Genomic DNA, 25,592 nt, shown 5'->3' with positions numbered 1-25,592 from the left:
AACATTATTACATCGAATATTATTCATAAAAATAATTTACAGAATACAAATTTATGGTCTATGAACTTGATGCGATAAATAAAAAAGATTATTGTCGTTTTACTAGTACTGGTTCCACTAACTCCCAATTTTATTTTACAATAGCTATGGAATCATAAATTATTTCCATATATAACAATCTAGACTTATAAATGTTATGATTTCAATTGTACATTTTTCTTTAGACACATCAGTGTTTAACATAGAGATATATCATGGTCATTTGTGCTGATGAAGGGACATGGCGTCAAGAGTAACAAGAGTTTGTTTAATCATAGCTACATTTTTATTATGATATTTAGGCAATGGAGGTCATTCCATAAACGGTACCGGGATTCTTCCCGGATTTGAGGGCGCTATGGTTAGATTTGAGACGATCCATTTACGCGAACTTGAAAGGGACCCTAGACCAAATAAAATAAGGCCAATACGTCTACTTGCTGGTGTGTTTATTACTCCATGGATACAATGTTGTTTAGAGAGGCGACCACTTTTGGTAGACAACAGCTATTCACCAACCAATATATTGAGCAAGTTGAAATCTTTCACTCGACCCTCAACTTACAACAATAATCCAACATATTTCGTGGAGCCATTCAAATGTCCTACAAACATAGCCAGAATGCCTGTGGAAGAATTGGATAAATGCGATGAAACTACCTCCAGTCCATCGGATACACACAAAAATATAAAAAGTTTGACACATAATATGACAATATTGTAAAACTTCTTCAGGAAAAAAGGAAACAAAGAAAGCTGTTGTCAATATTGATTTCTCTAAATATAGACCTACTACAGTGGATACGCTAAAGACAATACTACTAAATGCCTGCAATAGGCCCGTTATATCATTTATCCTCTATACAGATTGGAGAAGATTATTCACTCAAAACAGCCATTGTGTATACTTATCGCATATGAATGACTCTGATTTAGAGCCAATTGAATCGGTCGTATTCAATGATGTCAGTGATCGAGTAAAGAGGCGCATTGTAGATGAAATCAATAATTACAAAGTCGGTCGTGGCTCTCATAAATCGATACAATCCAGCTATCTGTTCAGCAAATATGTAAAAAACGTTTGCTCATATGTTAAAATCACGTGGACACTCATCTTAACCATAATGGCTATTGTCTAACTATAGGCTCTGAGAACATACTAGATATAGGCGTATTGTTGAAGCAAACATCCCACCAGATTGACTAATATTTATCGTAAATTGGTACTTCTGATATCCTTAATATATAGCATTACCAGAGTCTCAACTTTTTGCCTGCTTCCAAAGTGGATATATGATCTCTGCATTTATTTCTGACAATTAGTTAGTTAGCTTACACATTGAGGTTTTATCTGGTATTTCACAATATACTGGCCGTAATCTTGGAGTAGACCGGAGTTTTGAGCGTTCTCACTTACTGCCCATTGGTGCCTGAGCATCAATGGTACATTTTTCGGCTATGGACCTTAGGTCAATGTTTGTGGAGATAACGTTTTTAAAAATAGTTTCTCATATCCCTATTGGTAATTTTTAAGGTGTAGATCCCTTAATATTTAAATTTCGGAAGTATATTGTTTTCGTACTAACGTATTCTAAATGTAGTTTAAAATGATGTCTGATATAACCACAAGTAATCCATGGCAGCAGTTATCTGCTAAAGCGAATAAAATGAGCCTACCGACGAGAGCTACCGTAACTAGGGATGGCGTATACGGCCGAAAGAGACCGGACCCTGAAATAATAGAGCATATGCTCGATGACTTGGAAAGCAAAATGCGCAATTACTTTTTACTCTATAATAGAGAGAGGGAATTCAGGCAACAAGCGGAAAAGGATGCCTACAGGTTGGAACAAGAAATCGTAAATTACCAGCAGAAGCTAGACGAATCCAATCATAAACTACATTGCTTAGAGAATAAGATCAAGTCAATGATCGATCAACCGCTAAAATTGAAGGAAACTATAGAAAAAATTGATATACTGTACACACAAATGGACACTCTAGTTCAGGCCTTCGTGGGTATAGGAAGTTGTGCAGTTATACAGGGATACAGCCGCGTTGCATTCATAAAGCTATGCCTTGAATATCTATTCCCATGCAGGGAACTTGATATTAGACTGAATACATTGTATAATGCACTTTATTCCGTACTGTTACAGTATGATGGTATGGAAATAACTGCCAATGAAGTTATGAAACCCATTTCAATGGAACAGAACAATGCGGTTTTAAAGCCTCCACAACTTCAAGGAATAGCATTAAAGGTACATAGGGTGATGTTAAAGTGTGATTTGCCAACACCTGAACCTACGTCTTATGGTTGCTTGTTCAGGTATGACAACGAACCAAAAAGCCTTATAGATACAAACAAGAGCCGTTTGGCTGTAACCAATGTTAAGCCATTGGACAATGCTTCGAAAGTCTATGAATTCAATTCTACAATAGAGATTGCTGCTCTTCCACCAAAGATACCAAATGTTATTCCTAAACTTATGGTTGACATTTATTCCGATGGGAATTTCATAGGAACTGCTGATGCAAATATCATAAGCGATAAAACATTAAAACCAGGTGAGCCATGGAATATTTTGGATAGCAATGGAGTATACTGTGGTGATGTTGTTGTTACTGTTTTGCCAATTCCATGTCAAGCCAGGTTACCGGCAACTAACTTCGCCAACAAGCAAGATGAATTAATGAAGGTGGCTACTGAACATACACAAAAGGAAACCCCTCGCACACAAGTAGTAATTACGCCCAGAAAGGAAGAACCAAAAGATGAGCCCAAAAAGAGTGAACCAGTAAAACAGTTTGAACCAAAAAAGAATGCAAATTTCAGAAAGCCCCTATTATTCAACGGTAAAGCAACAGTAGCCAAACCTGCGCCTCCACCAAAAAAAGAACAGGACCCAGCTAGTCCAAAACCCTCAAATTCGATGGTGACTAAGTTGGCTAAGATGTTTGGGAAGAAAATGCCTGAGGAGGCGGAACAAAATGTCGAAGCCAAAATTTCCAAGGAAGAAGTTAAAGCTGATCCCCCTGCTCCAGTTGAAGAATCTCATGCTACAATAGAGGAAAATAAGAAACCACAAGATGAACCAAGCGAAGCTGTGGACAATTCTGAAGATAAACCAAGTGAACAAGAGAATGTAGTTATACCAAGGAATAGCATCAAGGATATGATTATTAAAAAACTAACGAGAAAGTTCACAGCAAGAGAAAAAACAGAGGAACCTGTACTTCCCAAAGAGAATGCTGAGGAACCCAAGGAAGAACCAAAGGCAAAGGCTTTACCCGCGGTACCTAAGGTCCCGAAGCCATTATTAGCGCCTCCAAAACCAAAAGATCAACCCGCCGTTCCCAAAACAAAGGCTCCAGAAGTTAAGAAGGCTCCATCGCAACCAATGATCCCAGCGCCTAAAGTAATTCCAAAGGCCCAGGTAGAAGTCTCACCTCCTAAGGTTGACGCACCTGTTTCGGCAAAATTACCTACTAAACCACTGGTACCAATTGTTATTGCACCCAAATTGTTGAAAAAACCATCACCACCCAAGAAACTTTAAGTGTGTAGGCTACACACCAACATCATAACATTTTAAATGACATGGACGCTACAGAACAAAGTTCTAGCGATGTTTCTAACGAAATCCAATCTAAAATTTTGGTTTTGGTCATTGTAGGCAGGGATGACAAGCCACTTTATCTGGAGGACTTATCAACGCCGGGATGGAGACCTGATCCTCCACATCTTGCTTCTTTTGTTGCACATCAATCACTTGATGCTATTGATGATATCGTATGGAATAACCCTAATATGTTTTTAAAGCAGATTGATATTTTTGATTTTCTCGCTGTTTCTGCATATGTAACATCTGGTCACACCACGTTTTTGCTGATTACACGCACAAATAATGCGAGTTCGTCTGATTTTACTGTGTATTCATCGAACGCTAGTGCTGGAGCAGAGCCGCAGCCCCCTTCGTCGGAATCAATAAGATCATTTTTCAAGGAGCTGCATGAACTGTATTGCAAACAACTTATGAATCCACTGTATGCTCCCAATGGGACAATAGATTCACTAAATTTTAAACTTAGAGTGCAACAAGCTGCTAAGAAATACTTAATTTGATGTACTATATTATCTTTGTTTTTGTTCGTTAGCTACGGCTTCTGCTACGATATAGAAGGGGATGTCTACATCTTTTCCGATTTGCCCATCATGCTTTTGAGATAGTAGGTTGATAAATTGCTTTTGAGCGTTGAATGTGTGTGTAGTATTTCTGTCTAGTGATTTTCTGAGCTCACTAAAAACTAGGTCAAGTGATTCTTTTGATGTTGGAAAGGAATCATAAAAGTATTCTTTAAAAATCATTTTGCTATTTTCCTTCTTTCTATGTTGAAATACGGGATGTGAAACGTCAAATAGGGACTCTATTATCGTTTTGTTTCCTAGCGCATTTCTACTGTGTGAATGTCCTCCGTCTATTTCCGAGCTATAATTCTTCAATACCTGTATTTTATGTATGTTTAAAAGTTCAAAGTACCATAAATGCATGTTGGAATGCCAATCTCACACTATGCATATTATGAGCATTTTTTCCTATATCAATATTGGGGTCCTGCATGACAGTGTTTATCTCGCTATGAAAATACCATTGGGCTCTCACAGCTAAACATAAAATTTAGATCGTCATTTCTCAAATTCCTGGGATATACATGTCCATGACCACGAACTCTGAAAGGGTTTTGTGTTCGATATAGATCTTACGTTGTGCAAAATTGATCATAGTCTCTAATAAATCCCCAATAATAAAAGAAATCAACAAAAAGGGTCGCAATTGAATTAGAATCGTCGCTTTCTTCCTTGTGACTGCTATCGTGCATCTGCAAGAAGCTCAATACCATACAGTAGAGTAGATAAGATCCAACACCTCCAAAATAAGTATCTCCCAAATTACGCGCTTGCAAAAACAACTTTATAAGAAGTATCAAAGGTTGCATATATTTGAAAGCAGAACATTTTTCCTTGATAAATTTTGTAGTAGTATTCGAGGACTCTTGAAATACAGATATGTCTAACCTTACACCAGTTCTTTTGTCCACTAATTTTACAACAGGCACATTTGTATTATAAATACACTCAAAAGAATGAACAAGACCCAGCCTATTCAATGCATAAACCAACATATTTAGTATGCACAATTCTGGTCCTTCACATTCGATAAAAACATCAATATCTCCTCCGGGTAATGAAAGGCCGGTAGCATCTGAAGCAGTAACGTATGGGACTAATATCCACACTTACATGAACCAAATGCACGCATTTTCGCGTTGGGAAAAAGTGCATTTACAACAATCTCCAACTGCATCAAAACCTAGATAATTCAAATATCCCTAAATGGATGCTACAAACAAACCTGTTCTTTGGCTATGCGCTCCTCCTTTGAGGGAGCTAGCCAGTCAAGCAACTTAAGAAGCTCAATATCCAAAATAACAGTAAAAGGGAGCTTAGAATTTTTCAAATGAGTATGCAGAGATTCTAGCCCCAAGATATCCTTAATACTCTTGTAGTCTAAAGACAAATTGTTATTTATTAGAGATAAAGCTACCTTTGAGGTTCTTCTTAGACTGGGAAGTGCTCGTGGATGAGTTATTCAAACCGATGAAAACATCTGGACGAGCTATTTTAGAGGCCCTATCAGTCTTTTTTTTGCCAAAAGACTTTACTTTTGCCTAATAATATTTGTTATCCGCCAAATATGGAAGCTATTGGTACAACATACCCTCATTTGGGAGTTTCTCTCAGCTACCTCGCGCTGTTCCTCCGAATCCACCATAGAATAAAGCTCTGCACCATATTGTAAATATAATTTGTTTATATCTGTGCTTTTTTCATCTGTGAGAGACGTTGATGCAGCTTCAGTGTTGTCGGACGGCGACAACCAACTATCATGGTCTGTATATTTCATTTAAGTAAATTTTTACCACAATAACAAAATCATCATTGTTATTTAAACCGAAATGAAAGATACCATAAAATTCAGAATGTAAAAATAGAGAAATTAAAATGTATCCCAGGTGTATGATCGGGTATATTATGCGATGAAAAGAAGATTATAGCTTGGCTAAAACTGAGCGATATCGAACAAAAGCATGTTGCTTTTGGTTGCAAGTGAACTCACCGCCATCAGATATGCTGTCTGAGAACAAGATTCTGTCACCTACATATAGGTCCTTTACTGGAGTCAATTTCCCATCATCCGTAAATGAACCTGGCCCAATTGCCACAATTTCTGCTCTCATAAGGTTTTCATTTCTATTTTCAGACTTTGCCAAGACAAGTCCGCTTGCTGTTTTGGTAGGCGTATCAATTATACGAACAAAGAGTCTAAATATAATCGTGACAAATATGGTATAAAATACCTATCATGGAGCGGTGTTATTCTTTCAGCCACAAAGGCACTTTGCTGTGATAATCCTGCAAGACTTATTGTGGCATATACACGATCATCAGTAATAAGCACGCATTTCTGGTTATTATATGTCAGCTACAAAATTATGGTTAATTATTATATAAAAACAAACCACAGACTCCTCCTCTGGTGGTTCAAACAAAACCATATCTCCGACGTTAACTGATACCGGAACAACAGCCCTGAAGAATCATTGTCTCAATGAATACTAGTGTATGATCCGATCAGAGATATACGAAAATATCACATAGAAATCAGATCAGCATTTCTGTTGCGCCATGTATCATACCCCAAAACAGAAATTGGTACTGCAAGGCTCAGCCTTAGCGCATAACAGCAGGTTAAAAACATACCCAGTACTTTCAATGAGTTTTCCTGGACCCACAGCCAACACACGACCAACAAATTCTTTATTTGGCTAAAGACAAATGTATGTGAAATATCATGCAACGTAACCTTTGAACCGATGTAAACACCTCCTTGGCTAAATTCCTGCATTTGGTCTTTCAAGATCAAAACGTAGTTATTAATGGGTGAAACATCTTTATCTAGTGTCTGTCCACAATATTTAAAGGGAGTAGAAGATGAAGTCGGCGTAAAACCTATTATTTGTCAGTAATATGATATTAGACAAACCTGTTCCATACGGTCTAGATTCGACGTCTACCGGGAAATTGGAAGAGTTTAGGGAATATGCATTGTCTTTAGCCCTGTTGTGAGTGGAAGGCCTTAAACTAGGCTCCTTTGAGCTAGAAGAAATTTTATTTATAGTGGATATATTAAAATTGGAGGATTTCGGTATAAATCCGAATACAGGAGTAATTAACGGAATTATAAGTGGATAATACAACATATTTATACTGTATATGAGCGAATAGAACCAATAATAGCAACGGTCACTTGAGTGTACAACACCTAGTCACCTGGGGGCGTTCGCTAGACGGAGACCTCACCTCCGAACTGCGGACGTTAGCATACATTTGGTTTAATGGAATTGTAAATATAAGGAGGAAATATTGTTTACTTCGTGCTGGTATCTTTGCATTATGCAAAGTCCAAAAGATTAAAAGGCCATGCCCACTATTTATGTATGGTACAATGAGCAGTTTTAAGGCACCTGAAACCACCTTCTACAAAGGTAACTAGCCATTATTATTCGTTTATATTCATAATTTAGTTGAGGAAAAGGTGGATTTCCCCAAAGAGGAGGAAAAGATATTGAAATACTGGGATGAAATAAATGCGTTCAAAAAATCTATAGAATTATCCGTCAACCGGCCTGTCTTTACATTTTATGATGGACCACCATTTGCAACAGGTCTTCCGCATTATGGGCACATACTTGCCGGGTCTATAAAGGTAATATTTTCCTTGTCTACCCTTCAATACTGTATATAGGACGTTGTGACTCGCTATGCATATCAGACTGGGCATCATGTCGAAAGAAAGTTTGGTTGGGATTGCCATGGGCTTCCAATCGAACATGAGATCGACAAAATGTACAATATTAAGGGTTCCGCCGATGTTCACGAGATGGGAATAGATGTTTATAACGAAAAGTGCCGGTAAGTACATTTAAAATATCTTTAATCAAGTTAAACCCTATAATAATCCTAATAATAGGTCTGTGGTTATGAAGTATTCCTTCGAATGGAGACATACAATATGCCGTACTGGCCGCTGGATAGACTTTGACAATGATTACAAGACACTGAACACCACTTATATGGAAACTTTGTGGTGGATATTTAAGCAATTATATGAGAAGAAGTTGGTGTACAGAGGCTTTCAGGTGATGCCGTACTCTTTGTCTTGTGCTACCCCCGTTTCCAATTTTGAGGCAAATCTGAACTACAAGATGGTTACAGATCCATCCTTTTTTGTAGCATTCACATTGGTTGATGAACCCCTTAATATTGTCGCGTGGACGACAACACCCTGGACATTACCATCAAATCTGGTCTTGTGTGTGAACGAAGAATTCAATTATGTAAAGGTGCACAATAAAAAGCTGGATATGTTATATGTTATTGCTGAGTGCCGCCTAGAATACTTTGCAGGTGCGGTTAATTTGACGCTTGGAGAAGACCTGGTTGTTGTTGAAAACATCATGGGAAAGGATCTTGTGGGAAAACACTATGTTCCACTCTTTGACTACTTTTCTAAGGATCCAAATTTTAGTAGAGCACAATTAAAAAGGTCTTATGTCGTTGTTTCTGATAAGATGGTTACTTCTACTACTGGTACTGGTATTGTTCATTGTGCACCGTATCATGGTGAAGAGGATTTTAGGGTTTGCAAAAAGTATGGTTTACTTTCTGAACCTTTGCCAGACCTACTTGATGAACATGGCTATTTCAAGAACCATCTCAAGGACATAGGTTGTTTATACGTCAAAAATGCTGATAATACCATTAAAAAGTTGTTGAAAGAAAAGGGATCTCTAGTTCATTCAGGAACTATTGTCCATTCATATCCGTTTTGTTGGAGAAGTGATACCCCGTTGATATATAGGGCGGTCAATAGTTGGTTTATTAAGGTTGAAGAATATCGTGATAAAATTCTAAAAGCTAGTGAAGAAACTAATTGGGTTCCACGGTTTGTCAAGGATAAAAGGTTCCACAACTGGATTTCTGAAGCTAGAGATTGGTGTATAAGTAGAAATAGATTTTGGGGTACACCCATTCCTATTTGGGCAAGTGAGGATTATTCTCAACTTGTCTGTATAGGTAGTATTGAAGAACTTGAAAAATATACTGAAAAGAAAGTCACGGATTTGCATCGTCACCATGTTGACAACATTTTAATACCTGATCCAAGGGGTTCAGAATATCCTCCATTGAAAAGAATTCCAGAAATATTTGATTGTTGGTACGAAAGTGGATCAATGCCTCTAGCTAAGATCCACTATCCCTTTGAGCATGAGAAAACTTTACATAAACATTTTCCGGCAAACTTTATTGCTGAGGGTCTTGATCAGACAAGAGGATGGTTTTACACTTTGATGATTATATCAACACACCTCTTTGACAAGGCGCCATTTAAAAATGTCATAGTTAATGGGCTAATCCTTGCGAGTGATGGAAAGAAAATGTCCAAGAGGCTCAAGAATTATCCTGATCCACTTAGTATAATAAAACAGTATGGAGCTGATAGTCTTCGTCTATTTTTAACTTCATCTCCTGCTGTAAAGGCTGAACCCGTAAGATTCACAACTGAAGGTGTTCGTAGCATTCTTAAGGATATAATTTTACCGTGGTATCATGCCTACAGATTTTTTGTACAAGAAGTTACACGACTCGAAGCTACTGGAACCAAGTTTGTTCCAGATTCTGAGGCTCCTTTTTCTTCGCCATGTATCATGGATCGTTGGATTTACTCAATTACCCAAGATCTCATAGATGGTGTTCACACTGAAATGGAGTCATACAAGCTTTATAATGTTATGCCAAAACTTTTGGGTTTTTTGGAACAACTCACAAATTGGTATATTCGCATTAACCGTGATAGAATGAGAGGTAGTTATGGTGAAGACGAAGCTTTGATGTCCCTAAGGTCGCTGTATGCTTCCTTAGTAGCATTTACAAAACTTATGAGTATGTTTGCTCCCTTTACATCGGAAATGATCTACATGAACTTAAAACGAGCCACTGGTGGCATGGAGAGTATTCACTTTGAACTACTACCAAAGTCCAGTAAAAAGTGCGACAACGCTCTCCTGGAAAAGGTGAGTCTTATGCAAAAAATTATTGTTTTGGGAAGAAATGTAAGGGAGAGGAAAAAGGTATCATTAAAATCTCCCTTGAAGAGCCTAACGATAATACATGAGGATTTAGAAGTGTTGGCATCATTAACTGACCTGCTAACTCTCATAAAGGAGGAACTCAATGTTATAGACGTAAATTTGTCCAATGACACATCATGCATATCTCTCTCAGTGGTTCCAAATTTCAAGGTTTTGGGATCTAAACTTGGAAAGGATATGAAAGTCGTTGGAGATGCAATAAAAAAATTTAGAGAAAAGGATGTTTTAGCTCTGGAAGCAGCGCCAATTGAAATTTGTGGGCATCAGATTACCTTGGATGATGTTGTAGTTTCCAGAAATCTTAGTGTTGAAAGCTTTAGGAATGCCAATCTTGACGGGGCTTCCGATAAAAATGTTGCGATCATCTTAGATTTCACAACTGATGACACACTACAGTACATGGCTATGTCTAGAGAGATTGCAAATAGGGTTCAAAAAACGCGTAAAACACTCGGATTATCAATCGATGATGATATAACAATTTGTGTTCAAATAAATGACAGGAAACTCCTCGAGGAATTTGAACCGCAAACCGAAAGTTTGAGAAAGGTCTTGAGGAAGCCAGTTGTACTATCAGGAGAAATAAGTATGGCAGCAAACATTATACACGAAGAAGATATGGATGTGAGGTCGCATGTATTCAAAATTTCAATTTCAAGGAATTAATGTAGCACAAACTAGCGCCTAATTTATTAATTTATGTTTAACAAGTTTGCTTAGACTTCATTGATTCTAGACAGCTAAGAAACTCTGGGACCAAGCTTGCGACTTGGATTGTGCCAATTGTGTGTTGTCTTAATGTGTCCGATAAGCCCTCTAAACTAGAGGCTAAAATCTCCTCCTTTAAGTCTTTGAACCTCTTGTCGTCGTTCAGTTGATACATGCAAATCATTTTGATGGCCTTTATAGCCAACGTCTCTCCGATCAAAGATTCGGAAACCAAGGCAGCAGAGAGTGCTTCCTTATAATTCCTGGTGCTTAGAAACAATTCAGACTACGTAGTAAACGATGAAATAGTTCATAAACAAACTTGAAGCAAAAAGAATGCAGACTTGTTGTGCATGCTGAATTGCATATAGGAATTGTGAAAATGCTCATCTGAAAACCTTTTCAGGTCTACATCGGATATTCTATTATAATCTGGCAGGTGAGTGTATAGGTTACAAATTTCAAGGCTTACCATTCTTGGAGAGGTAATCCAAGGTAGGACTAGCTTGCAAAGAGTCAAAGTCAAAATTAGGCATCTGCAATGCGCTAGGGTTAAATTTAGGGGAGTAATCATCGGACAAATCGTAAGGGTCGCAGGCCTAAAGAGGAATGTATTTAAAGCATTTAGACAAACTATATCTTCGTAACCGGAATCATTGTCGGTTACATCTGTAACACGAAACAACTTTGACATCTTAACTCAGAGATGAAATATTTATACTTTACAAGAGAAAGGCCTACTGTGTAACTGCGGTGGTAGTGGAATCCTGCGATATTTAGATCCCAGGGGGTAAGGGTTGTACTCAGAGGTATAAAATTGTAGTATGATACATTTTAGATATGTTTTAAATGACAATGGGTATCTGTCGATGAATTACGTCGCTATTTAGACCGAAATCTCGATACCCCATAGCTAAATCTAATGTGACCGAAACATCAATAAATTTAATAGTACCTCCTTATATATTGACTCTAAATAATGCACATTAAACGAAATAATGGAGTTCATTGGGAATAAAGGTTCACGCAACCTCTCAACGAGATCAATTGGCCATCAGCCTTCTGAGTCTGCCAACCTCAAAAATGTGTCTCAAAAGAAGCAGGCGTACGTTGAAATTGACAGCTTAGTCTTGATAAAGGCACTAAAACACTGTAAAGATAACTATCCCGTCCCAGTAAATGGCCAATTGCTTGGTTTGGATGTTGGAGATAAATTAGAGGTCACAAACTGCTTTCCGTACCCCCAAAAGCGCGATATTTACAATGCTTTAAGTAGGGATAAGTCAACTAACAACTTGGCTGAGAATGAGATTGAGGAAAAGGCTGACGAAGAATTCGTTAAATATCAGGAGAAGATGACGGACCTGGTCCACGATATCCGCGTGGATTGTTTTGCAATAGGATGGTATCAGACCATAAATTTTGGCGATTTGCAGTCGAAGGAAGCAATTGACAATTTGGTAATTTATCAGGAGGTTGTTGACAAGGCCATCATGTTAGGCTTTGATCCAGTGACAAACACTGGAGAAGTATCATTTAAAGCATACAGAGCTTCAGATCAGCTCTTATCTATATATCATAGTGCAGAAGGTGATGTACAGAAGTTTAATGCATTGAAGGGAACTGAAATATTGGAAGAAGTTCCAATCGTAATAAAAAACTCCATCTTGTCTGAAGTGTTTTTATCACAGTACTTTTTGGACTGTCCCGTGCAAAACACGTATATTTTTGATGTCCTTGACGCAGATCATAATAACTATCTCGAAAAGAACTTGGAATTTTTGTCTCAGTCACTAGAGGCACTATGTGATAACCAGGAAAAATTTATCAGATACCAGAGGGATTACACAAAACTGGTTCAACAGCAGAAGCAACTTTTGGAAAGGAGAAGGCTAGAGAACGAGCAGTGCAAGCTTAAGGGTGAACCACTGTTACCCATGCCTGAATTAGATACTAATTTACTCAAGAAAATCGATGCTCCATCGCAATTGTCCACAATAATCATGAGTAACGAGTGTACTACTCACACCAAGGATGTTAATTCTCTTTGTTTCGATAATATTGCCAAGATGTACCTGATTTATCACAGATTAAACTCCAAACAGGCACAAAAATAAAATTTGGATTATCGAGTAATTTTTCTCGGCTCAGAGTCACGGATTTTCTTTAAGATGAAATATGTCTTGTGATATATTAGCTTAAGCCCATTAAAATTTCACGTTCTTGTTAGATATTTTACAATCAAGTTTTTGATTTTAGATACTGAGTGTTCTGCTTTGTTTTGATCGTTACACGTAGAGACACAGGTGTATGTATGCTGTTACCCGGTAGTATACGGTGATATAACAGATTACCTTTAAAACAGCTTTTATTTTAGAGAGTTTTTTCCGAAACAAGAGTGATAAATAATTGAAAATTGTGAATTATAAGATGATCTACATCAAATAAGAAGCGTTTATCATTTCATAAATTCGTAAAAAGGATGTTTAATAGAATATAAAATGTTAAAAATGCAAATGTCGCTGATTTACAAATCAATATCATGTATGTACAGCAACCACACGAATTTTGGTACGCTCCTAATGTTGACCAAAGGAGTAAAAGGAGGTGGAATATGCAATCAAAAGATACTAAATCGCCAGATTCAGGAACCTTTACATTTGGTAAGGTAGATGGGTATAACAAGTTTGCTGGAACAGCGCCTCCAAATCCCCGGTTGAAATTATCAGAAAATTGTCAAGTTTTACAAAAGGGAAATATAATCCACGAGAAAAATAAAATAGTAAAGATTTTAGGTCCATATAAGAAACTGTTAGACGATGGTCATTTAGATGGGATGAGTCGCGTACAACAAAATCATACTATTTCCACACCAGAATCTGATATTGATAGTGAAGCAACAATAGATACACAATCCGAATCTTTTAGTCCTACTCACAGTAGGGGAAATGAAATAAAAAACCCTGCTATCTCTCGAATGAGGGAAATAGAAACCATGAAGTTAAAAGCAAAACAGCTGAGAAAGGCACTGTTCATCGCAAATGACTATGTTAAAACATTAGAGAATAGGGCAGAAAAGGTGGAGCCGTCTATTATAATTCCAAGGGGTAAGATTGAATTGGAAAAATCACATGAAAAGAGGAGAATGAGACATGACGAAACATTTTGGGAATTATCTATGAAGGAGTTATGCGCAGGTCTGGGTGCATTAGGTTTAGCGGCTTGCAAAATTATCAGTTTTACTGGGAAAAGCATCCTTTATACTTGTAATGTAGTTTCAGATAAATTTGACAAGACTAACGTCTCCTCTAAAAGTAGCGGCAAAGGATACACTTGTAAAAATTCCGATGATATAATGATTTACAGACAAAGTGGAGGAGAGTATACAAATGGGTCAAATGAAATAAAACAATCTATTGAATGTAAGCCATCAAACAAACAAAAGCTGCGCAAGTATAATCGCATTACCAGAAAACATAACGGGCACTTGGATCCTCAAGAGTTTGTTAATGCCTATATACAAGACACTGTTGGTCACGATGAGATAGAATCTATGAGTGATGAGAATCTTTGTAATTTACAAATTGAATATGGTAGCGAGTTTGATAATTTTATTCACGATAGTAGTTCTCTAGAGCACTCTAGTGAATACGATTCCAGCTCACGTTTGCAAGATTACAAAGAGCTGTATCACCAGTTTCCTAGACAGCAGGATGTTAAGCAAAACTACATGAGACACAATGTTGACATTGGAAACATCGATATACATGCTAATAAAATACTCGAGCAGAAAGAAACCACATGCGGTGGATTATCCACTGGCAATATAAACAAACAATGTGGTACAACCGGGAAAATGACACCACCTATTCTAAATGCAACAAGACCTGGTGTATCAGGATATGGGACGCAAGATCCTCCCATACCAACACCTATAGGACCAACCGGAGAAGATATCCACAGTATGGAAAATAATACAGGAAATAGCAACAAACTGGCTACTGTGCAAAACAGCAGATCATATTCTGAGAATGATAAGATTGGAGTTTTTCTAAACACACCCACGACAATCGTAGACAAGGCAGCGGCGGAATCAATAGTAAAGCACACGAACCAGGTTACGAGTGATACTGGATCCTTGGAATCGCAATGGGAAACCGAGAAATCCGGATCCGAGGCAAACACATTTCATTGTGATGGCAATAAAATACCAGGTGAAAAGGATGCTGAACCAGAAGAGTGTGAAAATGACAAGTCGGAGGAAAACAATGACACTGCGAAAAAGGAAAAGAAAAAGATATCTTTCTTTGGTAAAGGCTGGACAAATAGAAGAAAAACAAAGAACTAAGGATATTACAAGAGGAAAAAAGCTTATAAGTAATGTCTGAGAGAAAGGCTGCAAGAGTCCACACCGTCCACCTGGTTTGGGGTCGGTGGGGAAGGCTATAGTACTCAGTGGATGGGGAGGTCCGTAATTGCGAGCTCGTTCTCTTAGTATAAATTTTGATCATACATTTATTTATTTCTTTAAACAAACAACGTCCTTGTTGTATAGAGTCGTTGTTGTCCCGTATATCGCCACATAAAATTTTCACTACAGGCTTTTGATACTTTCATAACATATTCTTTAAAGATGGCCAAAAAGTCCAAGGCAAAGTTGGTTGAGAACGTTAACCACAGACTCCAGCTAGTTATGAAATCTGGAAAGGTCTGCTTGGGATTTAAGTCTACTAAGGCCACCCTCAGAAACGGAAAGGGTAAGTTTTGATTTGTCTTGCAAATATTCATAATTTTATTTAGCCTTGTTGGTTATTTTGAGCAACAACTGCCCTCCTCTTCGTCGTTCTGAGATCGAGTACTACGCTATGCTTGCCAAGTGTGGAGTCCATCACTATACCGGTGATAACAATGACCTTGGCACAGCCTGCGGTAAATACTTTAGAGTTGGATGCATGGCTATATTGGATGCTGGTGATTCCGATATTGTCCGCAGCGTCGAGTAATTTGACACTTTAACTTGTAACCAAATCTATTTGTCATCAGCTAATATGTCTCTGTTTTGCTCCTCTCTCTTTGTTAGTCTGCATATCGCGGTAACTTCTTAGTTTTGGCGTAGATGGGGAGGGGTGTACGATGGCCGAGTCTCCAGTCTCTTCAAATTTTTAAAAAGGGAAAACACACCTAGTAACTACACATACAGTATAAATTTATTGTATATTTGGGACGAGAAACAATATGTAAATTATTAAAATGGATAGCAAATATTTCAAGGGTAATCGCCGTTCCGAGCTCCAGGAACTGCGTGAAGAGCTACAAAATGCCGAAAAAGACAAGCAAAAGGACGCAATAAAGAAGATTATAGGTGCAATGACCACAGGAAAGGATGTTTCTAGCCTGTTTCCAGACGTCGTAAACTGCATCCAAACTAATAACATAGAATTGAAAAAGCTAGTCTACCTATATGTCATAAATTATGCTAAAGTACAACCAGAACTTGCAATATTGGCAGTAAACACATTTTGCAAGGACGCAAAGGACCGTAATCCTCTCATAAGGTACACATTTTGTTTTTATATTCATACTCTTTTTAGGGCATTGGCCATTAGAACAATGGGTTACATTAGGCTTACGGCTATAACAGAATATCTGGTTGAACCTCTAAAACGGTGTCAAACGGACCCTGATCCATATGTACGAAAAACGGCTGCTGTTTGTATTGCTAAGCTTTATGGTATTTTTGTGTGTATCAATATCACGACATTTTTAGGAATATGTCCTTCGTTGGTTGTAGAGGAGGGGTTTTTGGACATGTTGAGGGATATGTTATCCGACCAAAATCCAATGGTGGTTGCAAACGCTGTGTCCACACTTGTTGAAATTTCGGAACTATCAGATGACAATATGTTTGAGCGAATGTTGCAAAATGATGCATCGTGCTTGAACCGTCTATTGAATGTATTAAATGAGTGTATAGAATGGGGACAGGTTTATATTTTGGATGCGTTGGTATATTATAATCCAAGAGATTCCGCTGATGCAAAAAGGGTTGTGGAAGCTGTTTGCCCACGTTTTTCTCACATAAACTCTGCAGTTGTAATGTCTGCCATTAAGGTTGTTCTAAAGATGATGAACAAGATCACAGACAAGGAATACCTTAGGTTATTGAATACAAAGTTGTCTGCACCCCTCGTCACGCTATCATCACTAGAGCCGGAAATTCAGTATGTAGCTTTACGTTCCATTTTGGTTGTAATTTCAAAGTATCCCAGATTGTTGGAGGATCACGTACGTTCCTTTTTTTGCAAGTGTACAGATCCTCTGTATGTTAATATTGAGAAGCTGGATATTATGGTAAAGCTTGCTACGAGCACAAATTACAATATTATACTCAATGAATTAAGAGAATATGCAACAGATGTAGATTTGGAATTTGTAAAGCGTGCAATAAAGGCTATAAGTTCTCTCTGCATCAGGCTTGAATTGGCGTTGGACGCTTGTGTTAATGCCATTACTGAGCTTTTGCGATTGAAAATTAACCATGTAACAGAGGAATGTACAGTAGCTTTGAGGGATATTCTTAGAGGCTATCCACATGTATTCTCTAATGAACTTTTCCTTCTTTGTGCGGACGTTGATTATATTCATGACGCAGAAGCAAAGGCAGCGTTAGTATGGATTGTTGGCCAATATGCATCGAAAATTGATGATGCATCAGAATACATATCTAATCTTGCTGAAACGTTTCATGAGGAACCACATCCAGTTCAGCTCAGTCTTCTTACTGCAGCAATGAAGGTTAATTTGAGTTGTGGTGGTAGTGATTTGGTATCGCATGTTATCCGCAAATGTGGCGTTGATAGCAGTAACCCTGATGTGAGGGATAGAGCCTACATGTACTTGAGGCTTTTGGAGGCTGGTGACAAAGTTGCATCAAAAGTCGTTTTGTCAGCGCTTCCGCGCATAGGAGATTCTTCACTGGATAAAGCTACTCTGGATGATCTCTTGGAAAATTTAGGTCGCGTGTCTGCGATTTACCATTTACCATCTTGGGCTGTTGCATTTAGAGACGTAGTTACAACAGGCCAAACCAAGGCAGTAACACATGTACGCGAGTCGAGCGATGAAGAATCATCACATGGAGAGTATTTTGGAAAAGAAAAACGTTCTGATAAAACTCCTGAGGAAGATGAAGACGAAGATTTGTTCCAAACTTCTGGATTGGCAGGATACATTTGCAAGAGTCAAATTGTGTTACACTCATCTCAGAGAGGGGCAAACGGCCAAATTGGTCTTGAAATATCAGCATTTTTATATCGTGAGGAGGAACGCATTTCACTCGAAATGAAGCTCACCAACAAAACATCAGCGATGTTTGTCCTTCAGGCCATACAATTTAATAAGAATTCTTTTGGGCTATCCCCTGCTTCTCCACTCAGCTCACCACTGAATATTGCACCGGGAAAGGGCAACGAATGCCATATTCCCCTAAGACCGAACCAGATACCGTCTAATAGCGCACCAGAAAACCCTATAATTCTCCAGGTTGCCATAAAAACGAACCTTGATGTATTTTATTTTGCTCTGAATTTGGACCTGCCAATTGTATTTGCGCACGATGTAAAGATAAGTAAAAGTGATTTTGAGTCTATATGGCATAGGTTAGGTCCAAAAGCAATAAAAGTAACTCCAAGAAAACGTAGTAGTTTAATAAGGACACTCGAACAGCTTAGCATGTACTACGTTGGAACCAATGTTTGCCAGTCCGATGAATATAGTAGCTCGGGAGACTCACTCTTTTTCTATGCACAAACCACCAATTCACTCGCTTTGTTGGCACAGATATCTGGAGATAGTGCTGTTTTAAAGGCCGAATCCGCCTCTTTGATACCACTTTTTGCACGCTCACTGGAAAGTGTGCTCAAATAACTAGTCATATAAAGTAAAATTTACTAATTATGTAAAGTTGACAGATAATAGTGCATGGCTTCTGGGCGAAGGTATTTTTCTAAAACCTTTGGTTGGGAAGAACCCTTTTGAAATTTAGAGACATCATCGCGAGACACAGAATAGCAAGATCCCGCTTCATTATTGTTCCTATCGTAAGATTGATCCAAGTTCCATCCGCAGAATGATAAAAGACTTTCAAATTCCTCAGAGTTGGAGTCGAAATCAAGCAACATGCGCATTTCTGGAACTGAAATTTGCTGATACACTAACGGCAATATATCGAGAATAAATCTTCTAACAGAGTCACGAAGCCCAGGAACGTCCAAAATCGTCATGTCAGGCTTAGAGTCTAATTGAGCCTTTGCATTATCCCAAAAACTGCGAAAGAGACAGCTTTGCAGCAGAGAATGTAGGTTCGAGATTTTGTGAACATGTTCATGACTTTGTACATGAAGAGGCACCTGAGCCAAGCAAACAGTAAAGTCTGGAGCAGGTAACTGCATAAGACATTTGATTAAAATCTTTTGTATTACGAGTGTATCAGTAACCCTCGGGTAGAGTGAGTATATCTTGAGTATTCCTACGTTGTTGTTTAGACTGTAAACATTTGCATCAGATAGTTGAATGTTAAGGAAGTCTATGAGAGCCTCTAGTGTAGAAACCTGGAACTGAGTAGCAGGTGAGTCTAGGAGTGATTCCGACTTAAATCTGGCCTCAGCTGCGATATCAGATTCTACTTCACCACTCATTATAAATGAACTAAAACTATAAATAACTGGTTGTTGTATGTAAAGGTATAGTTTGTTATGAGTTGATCAAGAGTGACTTGTGGATGGGGAGAACGACGCAACGCAACTGACGTTTATTGAATACGGATTCTCAATATGACTTGTATTATAGATATTGTATTTTATTAGTATATTATGGTTGTGCCATGTAATGATAGTATTATCCAGTACTGCGAATAAGTACCACTCACCTCATCGTAAGGTTAACATGAATGTAGTATAGAGAGCGTAGACCACAAATACTTGACACATATGGAGATATCATACCCATTATTGACATGTTTCGATTTTAAATGAGATATTGCGGAACTTTGAAAGATGTCGGATATAACGAAGCGAGTTTCAATAAAGAGCATATATCTGAGTTTATTCATGCTCGGATTAAGCTCAATGCTCATAAACTCCATGATGGACTTGGAGTCATTCATTTTCCTGAGGCTTCTTGGTAGTAGTATCTATGATGCCCAGGGTATGTGCTTCTTCTTGCGGAGATTTAACTTAATGGTTGGTATTGTTATGACCTTCCTCAGCATTACGTTTTGTGGTCCAGTTGTATGTGGATATTGGCATTGGCTTTTGTTTTTTGGCTACTTGATAATGTCAGTGTATATCTCACTTCTCTCTTCTAGTGCTGCTACCATTTCCAAGTCAACTGTTGCTGGTGTTTTCGCACTCTCAATTATATCTTATGCCCTGCAAACATCTTCCGTAAAGTTTATGTTTGACCCAAAGATATTTGACGGTGATGAAGATTGTTCTTTGCATATCCTAATATTTTTGGCTGGTTGTTTTTCCTCTGGAATTTTGGTTCGTATGCTTTTGAAGTTTAGTAAAACCAATCCATTTTTGACATTGAACGATTCTCGTGCAGCTTTACACCTGTTCAATAGGTTATTTTGGGTATTTACCTTTATATCTGGTATCTCTGCACTGTTATTGAGCAGAATGACGTGCGTAAAGGATGATGAAGAGGACGAAGAAGCTACAAGTGGCCAATCGCTCTCTGAATTATTGAATAACAATAACAGGTGGATTTTTGTGGCCGCTTGTTTGGGCTGGTGTTTTTCTCCCATGCTAAATAATTTTGCAATATCTCTTGTTCATAACTTGGATCGCCTACAGTCAATAGATTTGGAATATGTACAATACTTCACATCACTTGTTGTTTCACTAATTATTTGCACATTGGTTTATAATGAGATAATAGTTTTCAAGGGCAAGACCGTAACATATAGTTCCTTTTACACTGCATTATGCGGTATTGTTAAGCTTGAAGGTGTTGAAAATACACTCTCAGATGATGGTGTTTCAGAAGAAGCTACTTCTATGGCTTCATCTATAAACTCCAGATTAGTTCGTTCAATCCAACCGTGGGTTGCACTTCCACATGGATACTGGACCGAATGGGAAGAATATGATAACAGTGATAATCACCGTATGGTAACCCTAGTATCTATGCATATGACGATATCGAAGATACGTAATGAGGATATTTATGATGTTTATGATCCATGTGAGGACCCAAAGAGCTTATCTGATTATTATATGGATCTTTTGGATTGTCGATATTCCTTGTTGTGGCTCATATGCTGTTTTGTCAGCTACTACCAGAATTTGCTTGCTACTATCGGCGAAATATTTCCGGACGAAAGTTGTGGAGGGACTAACTGCTGCTGTTTAACAGAACTTTGTACAAAGATTAAATCTCACAAGTGTTGTTGCATATCGGAAGAGAGCAAACCAAAAATTGAATGTAATAAATGTCAGGCATGTGATTGCAAAAACAATAAATATCTGAAATGTTATGTTACAAGTACAATAAATACGTGCATTAAGGACGCAAACAAGTTAATTCTTGATATAAATTCTTGTAATGAACTAGGGGATGACTTTGAGGTTACAAGTGAAACAATTTTACTTTCTGCCACAGCTCTAGAACGTTTTTTATTAACATTTTTGTGTCTTCTTGTGTACGCTAGATTGGTGGATGAATTTCTTTTGCTCCATTCATTAATGAAGTCAATCGCTGTAAATATTTGTAAATCGTTTTCAAACTATTGCGAAAAGTGTAAATGCGAAAAAGATTCCAAACCTGAGGCGAAGGACTGCAAATGTTGTTGCACCCTGTATTTTAAACTTCTTAAATGCCTATGCATGTTACACGAGAAACACAATGATGTTGTAAATATAATTTTAGGAAAAAGTGCTGCGAATTTGGCAAGCACAATTCCGACCCTATCTTTAATCAGATCTGTTTCACTACTATCCACATATTTTTCTGATTTCTTGGATTCAAAGTTTGTTTGTGAACCTTCGACTTGTGGATGTAAGTGCCAGAAGGACAATTGCTCATGTAAGAAATACAGCACAAAGTTGGATGATATCCTCAATTTGATGATAGGAGGATTGGAATTTTTTTCAGAATGTGATGGGTTACTTTCATCGGTGATTTATTTGATTTCTAATTTTGCTAAGGAGAATTTTACTTGCATTTCTCTTCGTCCTAGCACTCTTTATATGCATGATTGGACTTTCCCTAAAATATCTTACGATAAAATTTGTGATGTAACAAAGTTAGACTCATGTTTTTCAAATTTATCTGAATGTTGCCCTTCTAGTTCTGGCAAGTGTTTGTGTCATAATGGAAACGCAAAAAAGGAATACTATTGTTGCCAATGTTGCTCTGAAAATTGCGTCTGTGGAGGTGTTCCTACCTCTAACAAATCATGCTGCTCTGAAAATTGCAAATGCAATTGTTGCACAAAAAATGTTATGATATGTTGCAAGTGTATAGAAAGGGATAAGATCATATCCTGTTGTGCGACATATAGCACAGCAAAACACCGTTGTAACACCTGTTTGGACTGTTCATGCCATTCACTTGAAGGGTTTGGTATATGTATCAATGGGAACAAACAGGAAGAATGTGAAAAACATAGTTGTGGAAAATTCAACTGTCTGATTGGTGGATCTGAGTGTTCATTGATTTGTTGTGTCTCGTTGACAATATCAAGGATAGGCAGCTCATCCATATTTTCCATGTGCAGGGAGGTTTTTAGATTTGGCAGTCATCTCAGAAAAATATCTTCTAATAGTTGCACTCATGGGAAGGCCTGTGTCTGTAAATGTTGCGAAGATATAAAATGCTGTATTGATTGTAATGTTTTTAGCTGCCTCAAAACTATCTGTTCCGAGACAAAAGATACCATTGAGTGTGTAAAAGCGTGTAAGGATGGCAACTGTAGCTGTTTACCTTGCCTTTTAGGTTGCACTGTTTCACATATCAAAAAATTTAAAGCGTGTTTCACTCAAGGGAAAAGCTGCATGATATGCCCACAAGTAGTTGATGATTGGTCATCAAGAAATTGTACTATTTCATCCAGCATTTCAAGCTCTTGTTATATTAAGACAATTTCTAGTTGTACATGCCAAAATTGTTGTTGCAAAAATGAATCAGCTGGATGTACAACCACTGAATGCAAATGTCCTTGTGCTAAGATAAAACCCTCAGACTTTGAATCACTATCAAAACGTATAAATACATACGATAAATGTACCAGAAATAGGTTATATAATGTTAGAGCTTATGGTTTTTGTAAAATATCACAAATTGAAAGAAATATTAAAGAAATTAATGAAGAAACTGAAAAATGTAAGAAGAATGTGGTTTGCGATATAACTAAGCTAACAGGGAGAATGGAGCTTGTAGCTGGTCAGAGCAAAATATTTAAATCTATGTTGTCAACTATAACGAGAACATTGCATCGTAGTTCACTTGAATTCAATAAGCTATGTAAATATTTAGATTGTTTGATGGAAAAAACCGGGAGGTCTATGCAATTGGTATATTCTACAAGGAAATCAATGATGACTCAATCAATGAAAGATGTTGTCAAAGAATATAAACAAGAAATAAAACCTAAAGAGATGATAGAAGAAAAGTTTATAGATGGAAATTTTATTCTTCTGTATTTATCATTGTGCTTTATGATTTTATTATTTTGTAAGATTGGTGGGATAATTCCCTATGTTAGGAATATTCCCTATGTACCAAAGTTACGTTTTCTAGTAATGGCTTTTGCTACTGTAACATCTTTTACTTTGAACTACTCATTGGCGTCGCTTTCTACATCCAGATGTAACCGTGACTATTTGATAAATATGGCAATGTTACTTGGTTTGGTGTCTGGAATAATATATTCTTGGGTATCACAATGGTTAACTTATCGCATGTTTTTGTATGAACAATTCAGGTTGATTTACGCCAGATTCCGTCTGATATATCCTAGTTCAGTCTATAGATATCAACCTGGTTGGTTTTGGTGGTTTGAGGGTTTTGTTAGTTTTTTGAAGATGGACTTTTATGCAATGGTTGTCATGTTGACATTTGGAAATCTGAAGGAAAGCTATGACCCATTCAGCTTCGGTTTTAGTTCACGTTTTGAGGCAAACTATGATCTGGTCGATAGTGGATCCCACATATTTAGTGAGGAGGACTGTCTGAAACACATAAAGAAATCTGTGTTGGAGGCTTCCCCAATGAAGTTATCTACTATGTTAGATCTGAGATCTTTCCTTTCTATTCCAAGGAATAACTGTAACTTCTTGACGGATGTGGACGACGGCGAATCTGTCAACTACTCCGTGGATTTACTATGGCAATCCTGGAAAACTGGTGTGAAAGCTACATCATTTGCTGACAGATTGCAACATTTAAGAGAAAATGCACTTAAACTTGCTGAAAAGGCGGTACAAAAGAGTGCAAGGGATAGTAGCTACGACTTTGATTCCGTAAATCAGTTGAAAGTTATGTTTGAATTCCAAAATGAGCATTTATTAGATTTACCCTCGAAATGTCTGACAGATGCGGCTGGAAACTCACAAATTCTACTTTCCGTTCAAGCTAGGAAGCTTTTGAAATTGTATGAGAAAGAGTACCTGCGTCTGTGGCACTCTTACTATTCTGACCATTCTGAAGGAGAAAAGGTCGAAAAATATGCCTTACCTGGTGATATTATGTCAATGGCAGAACTACTCTCAGAATTTAAACAATGGGAGAAGAATAAGTATGAGATGTGTGATGAGGTATTCGGCTCGCATGATATCTGCAAAAGTGTAGTTTCCAGAGTGGTTGAAGAATTTAATTCTATATTGGCAGATAATACACCCTTCGCCATAATAGAAAATTATAAGGGAATCATCTCCGATTCTTATGTGGTGGAAGAAATGCCTAGTGAAATAAAGATCGCCAAATTCTTGACTGAGGCAAGTAAATCTAGCGACATACAACAACTCAATCTGATAAAATCTGAAATGGCATCCCTAATGCAAAACAACGATCCAAATTTAAAGAAGTATATTGGAACACTTTTGAACGGTTATGTCTCTCTTTGTAAGAATATAGATGCAGAGTCTTCAATGTCGGAAAAGTTCTGGAAACACGATGGTTATCTACTCGGCGAATGGATGAGATGGCAAGGACTACCGACGTCTAACGATGTCATTGATATGTTTTTCAAACTCTACTCATTTTAAAGAAATGATAACTAAATTGTCATAATGACATCCTACACATTATCCATGGTACATGTCCTCATCAGTAACCCTCGGGTAGAGTGAGTATATCTTGAGTATTCCTACGTTGTTGTTTAGACTGTAAACATTTGCATCAGATAGTTGAATGTTAAGGAAGTCTATGAGAGCCTCTAGTGTAGAAACCTGGAACTGAGTAGCAGGTGAGTCTAGGAGTGATTCCGACTTAAATCTGGCCTCAGCTGCGATATCAGATTCTACTTCACCACTCATTATAAATGAACTAAAACTATAAATAAC

General features: G+C 37.6%; 14 protein-coding genes across 14 annotated transcripts; 9 read left to right on the top strand and 5 right to left on the bottom strand.

Annotated features, from left to right (window-relative positions):
* Positions 1–270: 270 nt before the first annotated feature.
* BEWA_020250 (hypothetical protein) lies at positions 271–1,178 on the top strand (the record flags this gene model as incomplete). The annotated part of the gene is made up of 4 exons (XM_004828788.1): positions 271–301; positions 342–482; positions 519–734; positions 775–1,178. The coding sequence occupies 4 exons, from the start codon at positions 271–273 to the stop codon at positions 1,176–1,178; spliced, it is 792 nt and encodes a 263-aa protein (XP_004828845.1).
* Positions 1,179–1,646: 468 nt separating this feature from the next.
* BEWA_020240 (hypothetical protein) lies at positions 1,647–3,602 on the top strand (the record flags this gene model as incomplete). Its single annotated transcript, XM_004828787.1, has 1 exon — positions 1,647–3,602. One exon carries the CDS (start codon positions 1,647–1,649, stop codon positions 3,600–3,602), a length of 1,956 nt encoding a protein of 651 aa, XP_004828844.1.
* A 41-nt stretch (positions 3,603–3,643) lies between these two features.
* On the top strand, positions 3,644–4,168 carry BEWA_020230 (sedlin, N-terminal conserved domain containing protein; the record flags this gene model as incomplete). The annotated part of the gene is made up of 1 exon (XM_004828786.1): positions 3,644–4,168. One exon carries the CDS (start codon positions 3,644–3,646, stop codon positions 4,166–4,168), a length of 525 nt encoding a protein of 174 aa, XP_004828843.1.
* On the bottom strand, positions 4,087–6,008 carry BEWA_020220 (nucleotidyltransferase domain containing protein; the record flags this gene model as incomplete). Its single annotated transcript, XM_004828785.1, has 8 exons — positions 4,087–4,549; positions 4,584–4,658; positions 4,693–4,774; positions 4,808–5,306; positions 5,345–5,414; positions 5,457–5,611; positions 5,649–5,772; positions 5,823–6,008. 8 exons carry the CDS (start codon positions 6,006–6,008, stop codon positions 4,178–4,180), a joined length of 1,563 nt encoding a protein of 520 aa, XP_004828842.1. The 3' UTR covers positions 4,087–4,177.
* A 129-nt stretch (positions 6,009–6,137) lies between these two features.
* On the bottom strand, positions 6,138–7,365 carry BEWA_020210 (GroES chaperonin family member protein; the record flags this gene model as incomplete). Its single annotated transcript, XM_004828784.1, has 6 exons — positions 6,138–6,427; positions 6,463–6,587; positions 6,625–6,694; positions 6,866–6,930; positions 6,969–7,114; positions 7,149–7,365. The coding sequence occupies 6 exons, from the start codon at positions 7,363–7,365 to the stop codon at positions 6,154–6,156; spliced, it is 897 nt and encodes a 298-aa protein (XP_004828841.1). The 3' UTR covers positions 6,138–6,153.
* Positions 7,366–7,598: 233 nt separating this feature from the next.
* On the top strand, positions 7,599–10,983 carry BEWA_020200 (isoleucyl-tRNA synthetase, putative; the record flags this gene model as incomplete). The annotated part of the gene is made up of 4 exons (XM_004828783.1): positions 7,599–7,650; positions 7,690–7,871; positions 7,911–8,077; positions 8,136–10,983. The coding sequence occupies 4 exons, from the start codon at positions 7,599–7,601 to the stop codon at positions 10,981–10,983; spliced, it is 3,249 nt and encodes a 1,082-aa protein (XP_004828840.1).
* Positions 10,984–11,010: 27 nt separating this feature from the next.
* Positions 11,011–11,882, bottom strand: BEWA_020190 (hypothetical protein). The gene is made up of 4 exons (XM_004828782.1): positions 11,660–11,882; positions 11,498–11,624; positions 11,348–11,457; positions 11,011–11,311 (listed from the first exon to the last, which is right to left on the bottom strand). The coding sequence occupies exons 1-4, from the start codon at positions 11,717–11,719 to the stop codon at positions 11,021–11,023; spliced, it is 588 nt and encodes a 195-aa protein (XP_004828839.1). The 5' UTR covers positions 11,720–11,882; the 3' UTR covers positions 11,011–11,020.
* Positions 11,883–11,960: 78 nt separating this feature from the next.
* Positions 11,961–13,209, top strand: BEWA_020180 (eukaryotic translation initiation factor 3, putative). The gene has a single exon (XM_004828781.1). It carries the CDS (start codon positions 12,024–12,026, stop codon positions 13,140–13,142), a length of 1,119 nt encoding a protein of 372 aa, XP_004828838.1. The 5' UTR covers positions 11,961–12,023; the 3' UTR covers positions 13,143–13,209.
* A 358-nt stretch (positions 13,210–13,567) lies between these two features.
* BEWA_020170 (hypothetical protein) lies at positions 13,568–15,373 on the top strand (the record flags this gene model as incomplete). Its single annotated transcript, XM_004828780.1, has 1 exon — positions 13,568–15,373. The coding sequence occupies one exon, from the start codon at positions 13,568–13,570 to the stop codon at positions 15,371–15,373; it is 1,806 nt and encodes a 601-aa protein (XP_004828837.1).
* Positions 15,374–15,518: 145 nt separating this feature from the next.
* On the top strand, positions 15,519–16,056 carry BEWA_020160 (60S ribosomal protein L30, putative). Its single transcript, XM_004828779.1, has 2 exons — positions 15,519–15,782; positions 15,826–16,056. Exons 1-2 carry the CDS (start codon positions 15,659–15,661, stop codon positions 16,026–16,028), a joined length of 327 nt encoding a protein of 108 aa, XP_004828836.1. The 5' UTR covers positions 15,519–15,658; the 3' UTR covers positions 16,029–16,056.
* Positions 16,057–16,275: 219 nt separating this feature from the next.
* BEWA_020150 (beta adaptin, hypothetical) lies at positions 16,276–18,951 on the top strand (the record flags this gene model as incomplete). Its single annotated transcript, XM_004828778.1, has 3 exons — positions 16,276–16,580; positions 16,617–16,756; positions 16,793–18,951. The coding sequence occupies 3 exons, from the start codon at positions 16,276–16,278 to the stop codon at positions 18,949–18,951; spliced, it is 2,604 nt and encodes an 867-aa protein (XP_004828835.1).
* A 23-nt stretch (positions 18,952–18,974) lies between these two features.
* On the bottom strand, positions 18,975–19,780 carry BEWA_020140 (eukaryotic translation initiation factor 3 subunit, putative; the record flags this gene model as incomplete). Its single annotated transcript, XM_004828777.1, has 1 exon — positions 18,975–19,780. The coding sequence occupies exon 1, from the start codon at positions 19,719–19,721 to the stop codon at positions 18,975–18,977; it is 747 nt and encodes a 248-aa protein (XP_004828834.1). The 5' UTR covers positions 19,722–19,780.
* A 298-nt stretch (positions 19,781–20,078) lies between these two features.
* On the top strand, positions 20,079–25,295 carry BEWA_020130 (hypothetical protein; the record flags this gene model as incomplete). Its single annotated transcript, XM_004828776.1, has 1 exon — positions 20,079–25,295. The coding sequence occupies one exon, from the start codon at positions 20,079–20,081 to the stop codon at positions 25,293–25,295; it is 5,217 nt and encodes a 1,738-aa protein (XP_004828833.1).
* A 39-nt stretch (positions 25,296–25,334) lies between these two features.
* BEWA_020120 (hypothetical protein) lies at positions 25,335–25,565 on the bottom strand (the record flags this gene model as incomplete). The annotated part of the gene is made up of 1 exon (XM_004828775.1): positions 25,335–25,565. The coding sequence occupies one exon, from the start codon at positions 25,563–25,565 to the stop codon at positions 25,335–25,337; it is 231 nt and encodes a 76-aa protein (XP_004828832.1).
* Between the last annotated feature and the right edge of the window lie 27 nt (positions 25,566–25,592).

This window comes from Theileria equi, chromosome 1 (assembly GCF_000342415.1).
Source record: "Theileria equi strain WA chromosome 1, complete sequence".
In the NCBI taxonomy this organism is placed as follows: domain Eukaryota; phylum Apicomplexa; class Aconoidasida; order Piroplasmida; family Theileriidae; genus Theileria; species Theileria equi.
This window is presented reverse-complemented; position numbering and strand designations above follow the sequence as displayed.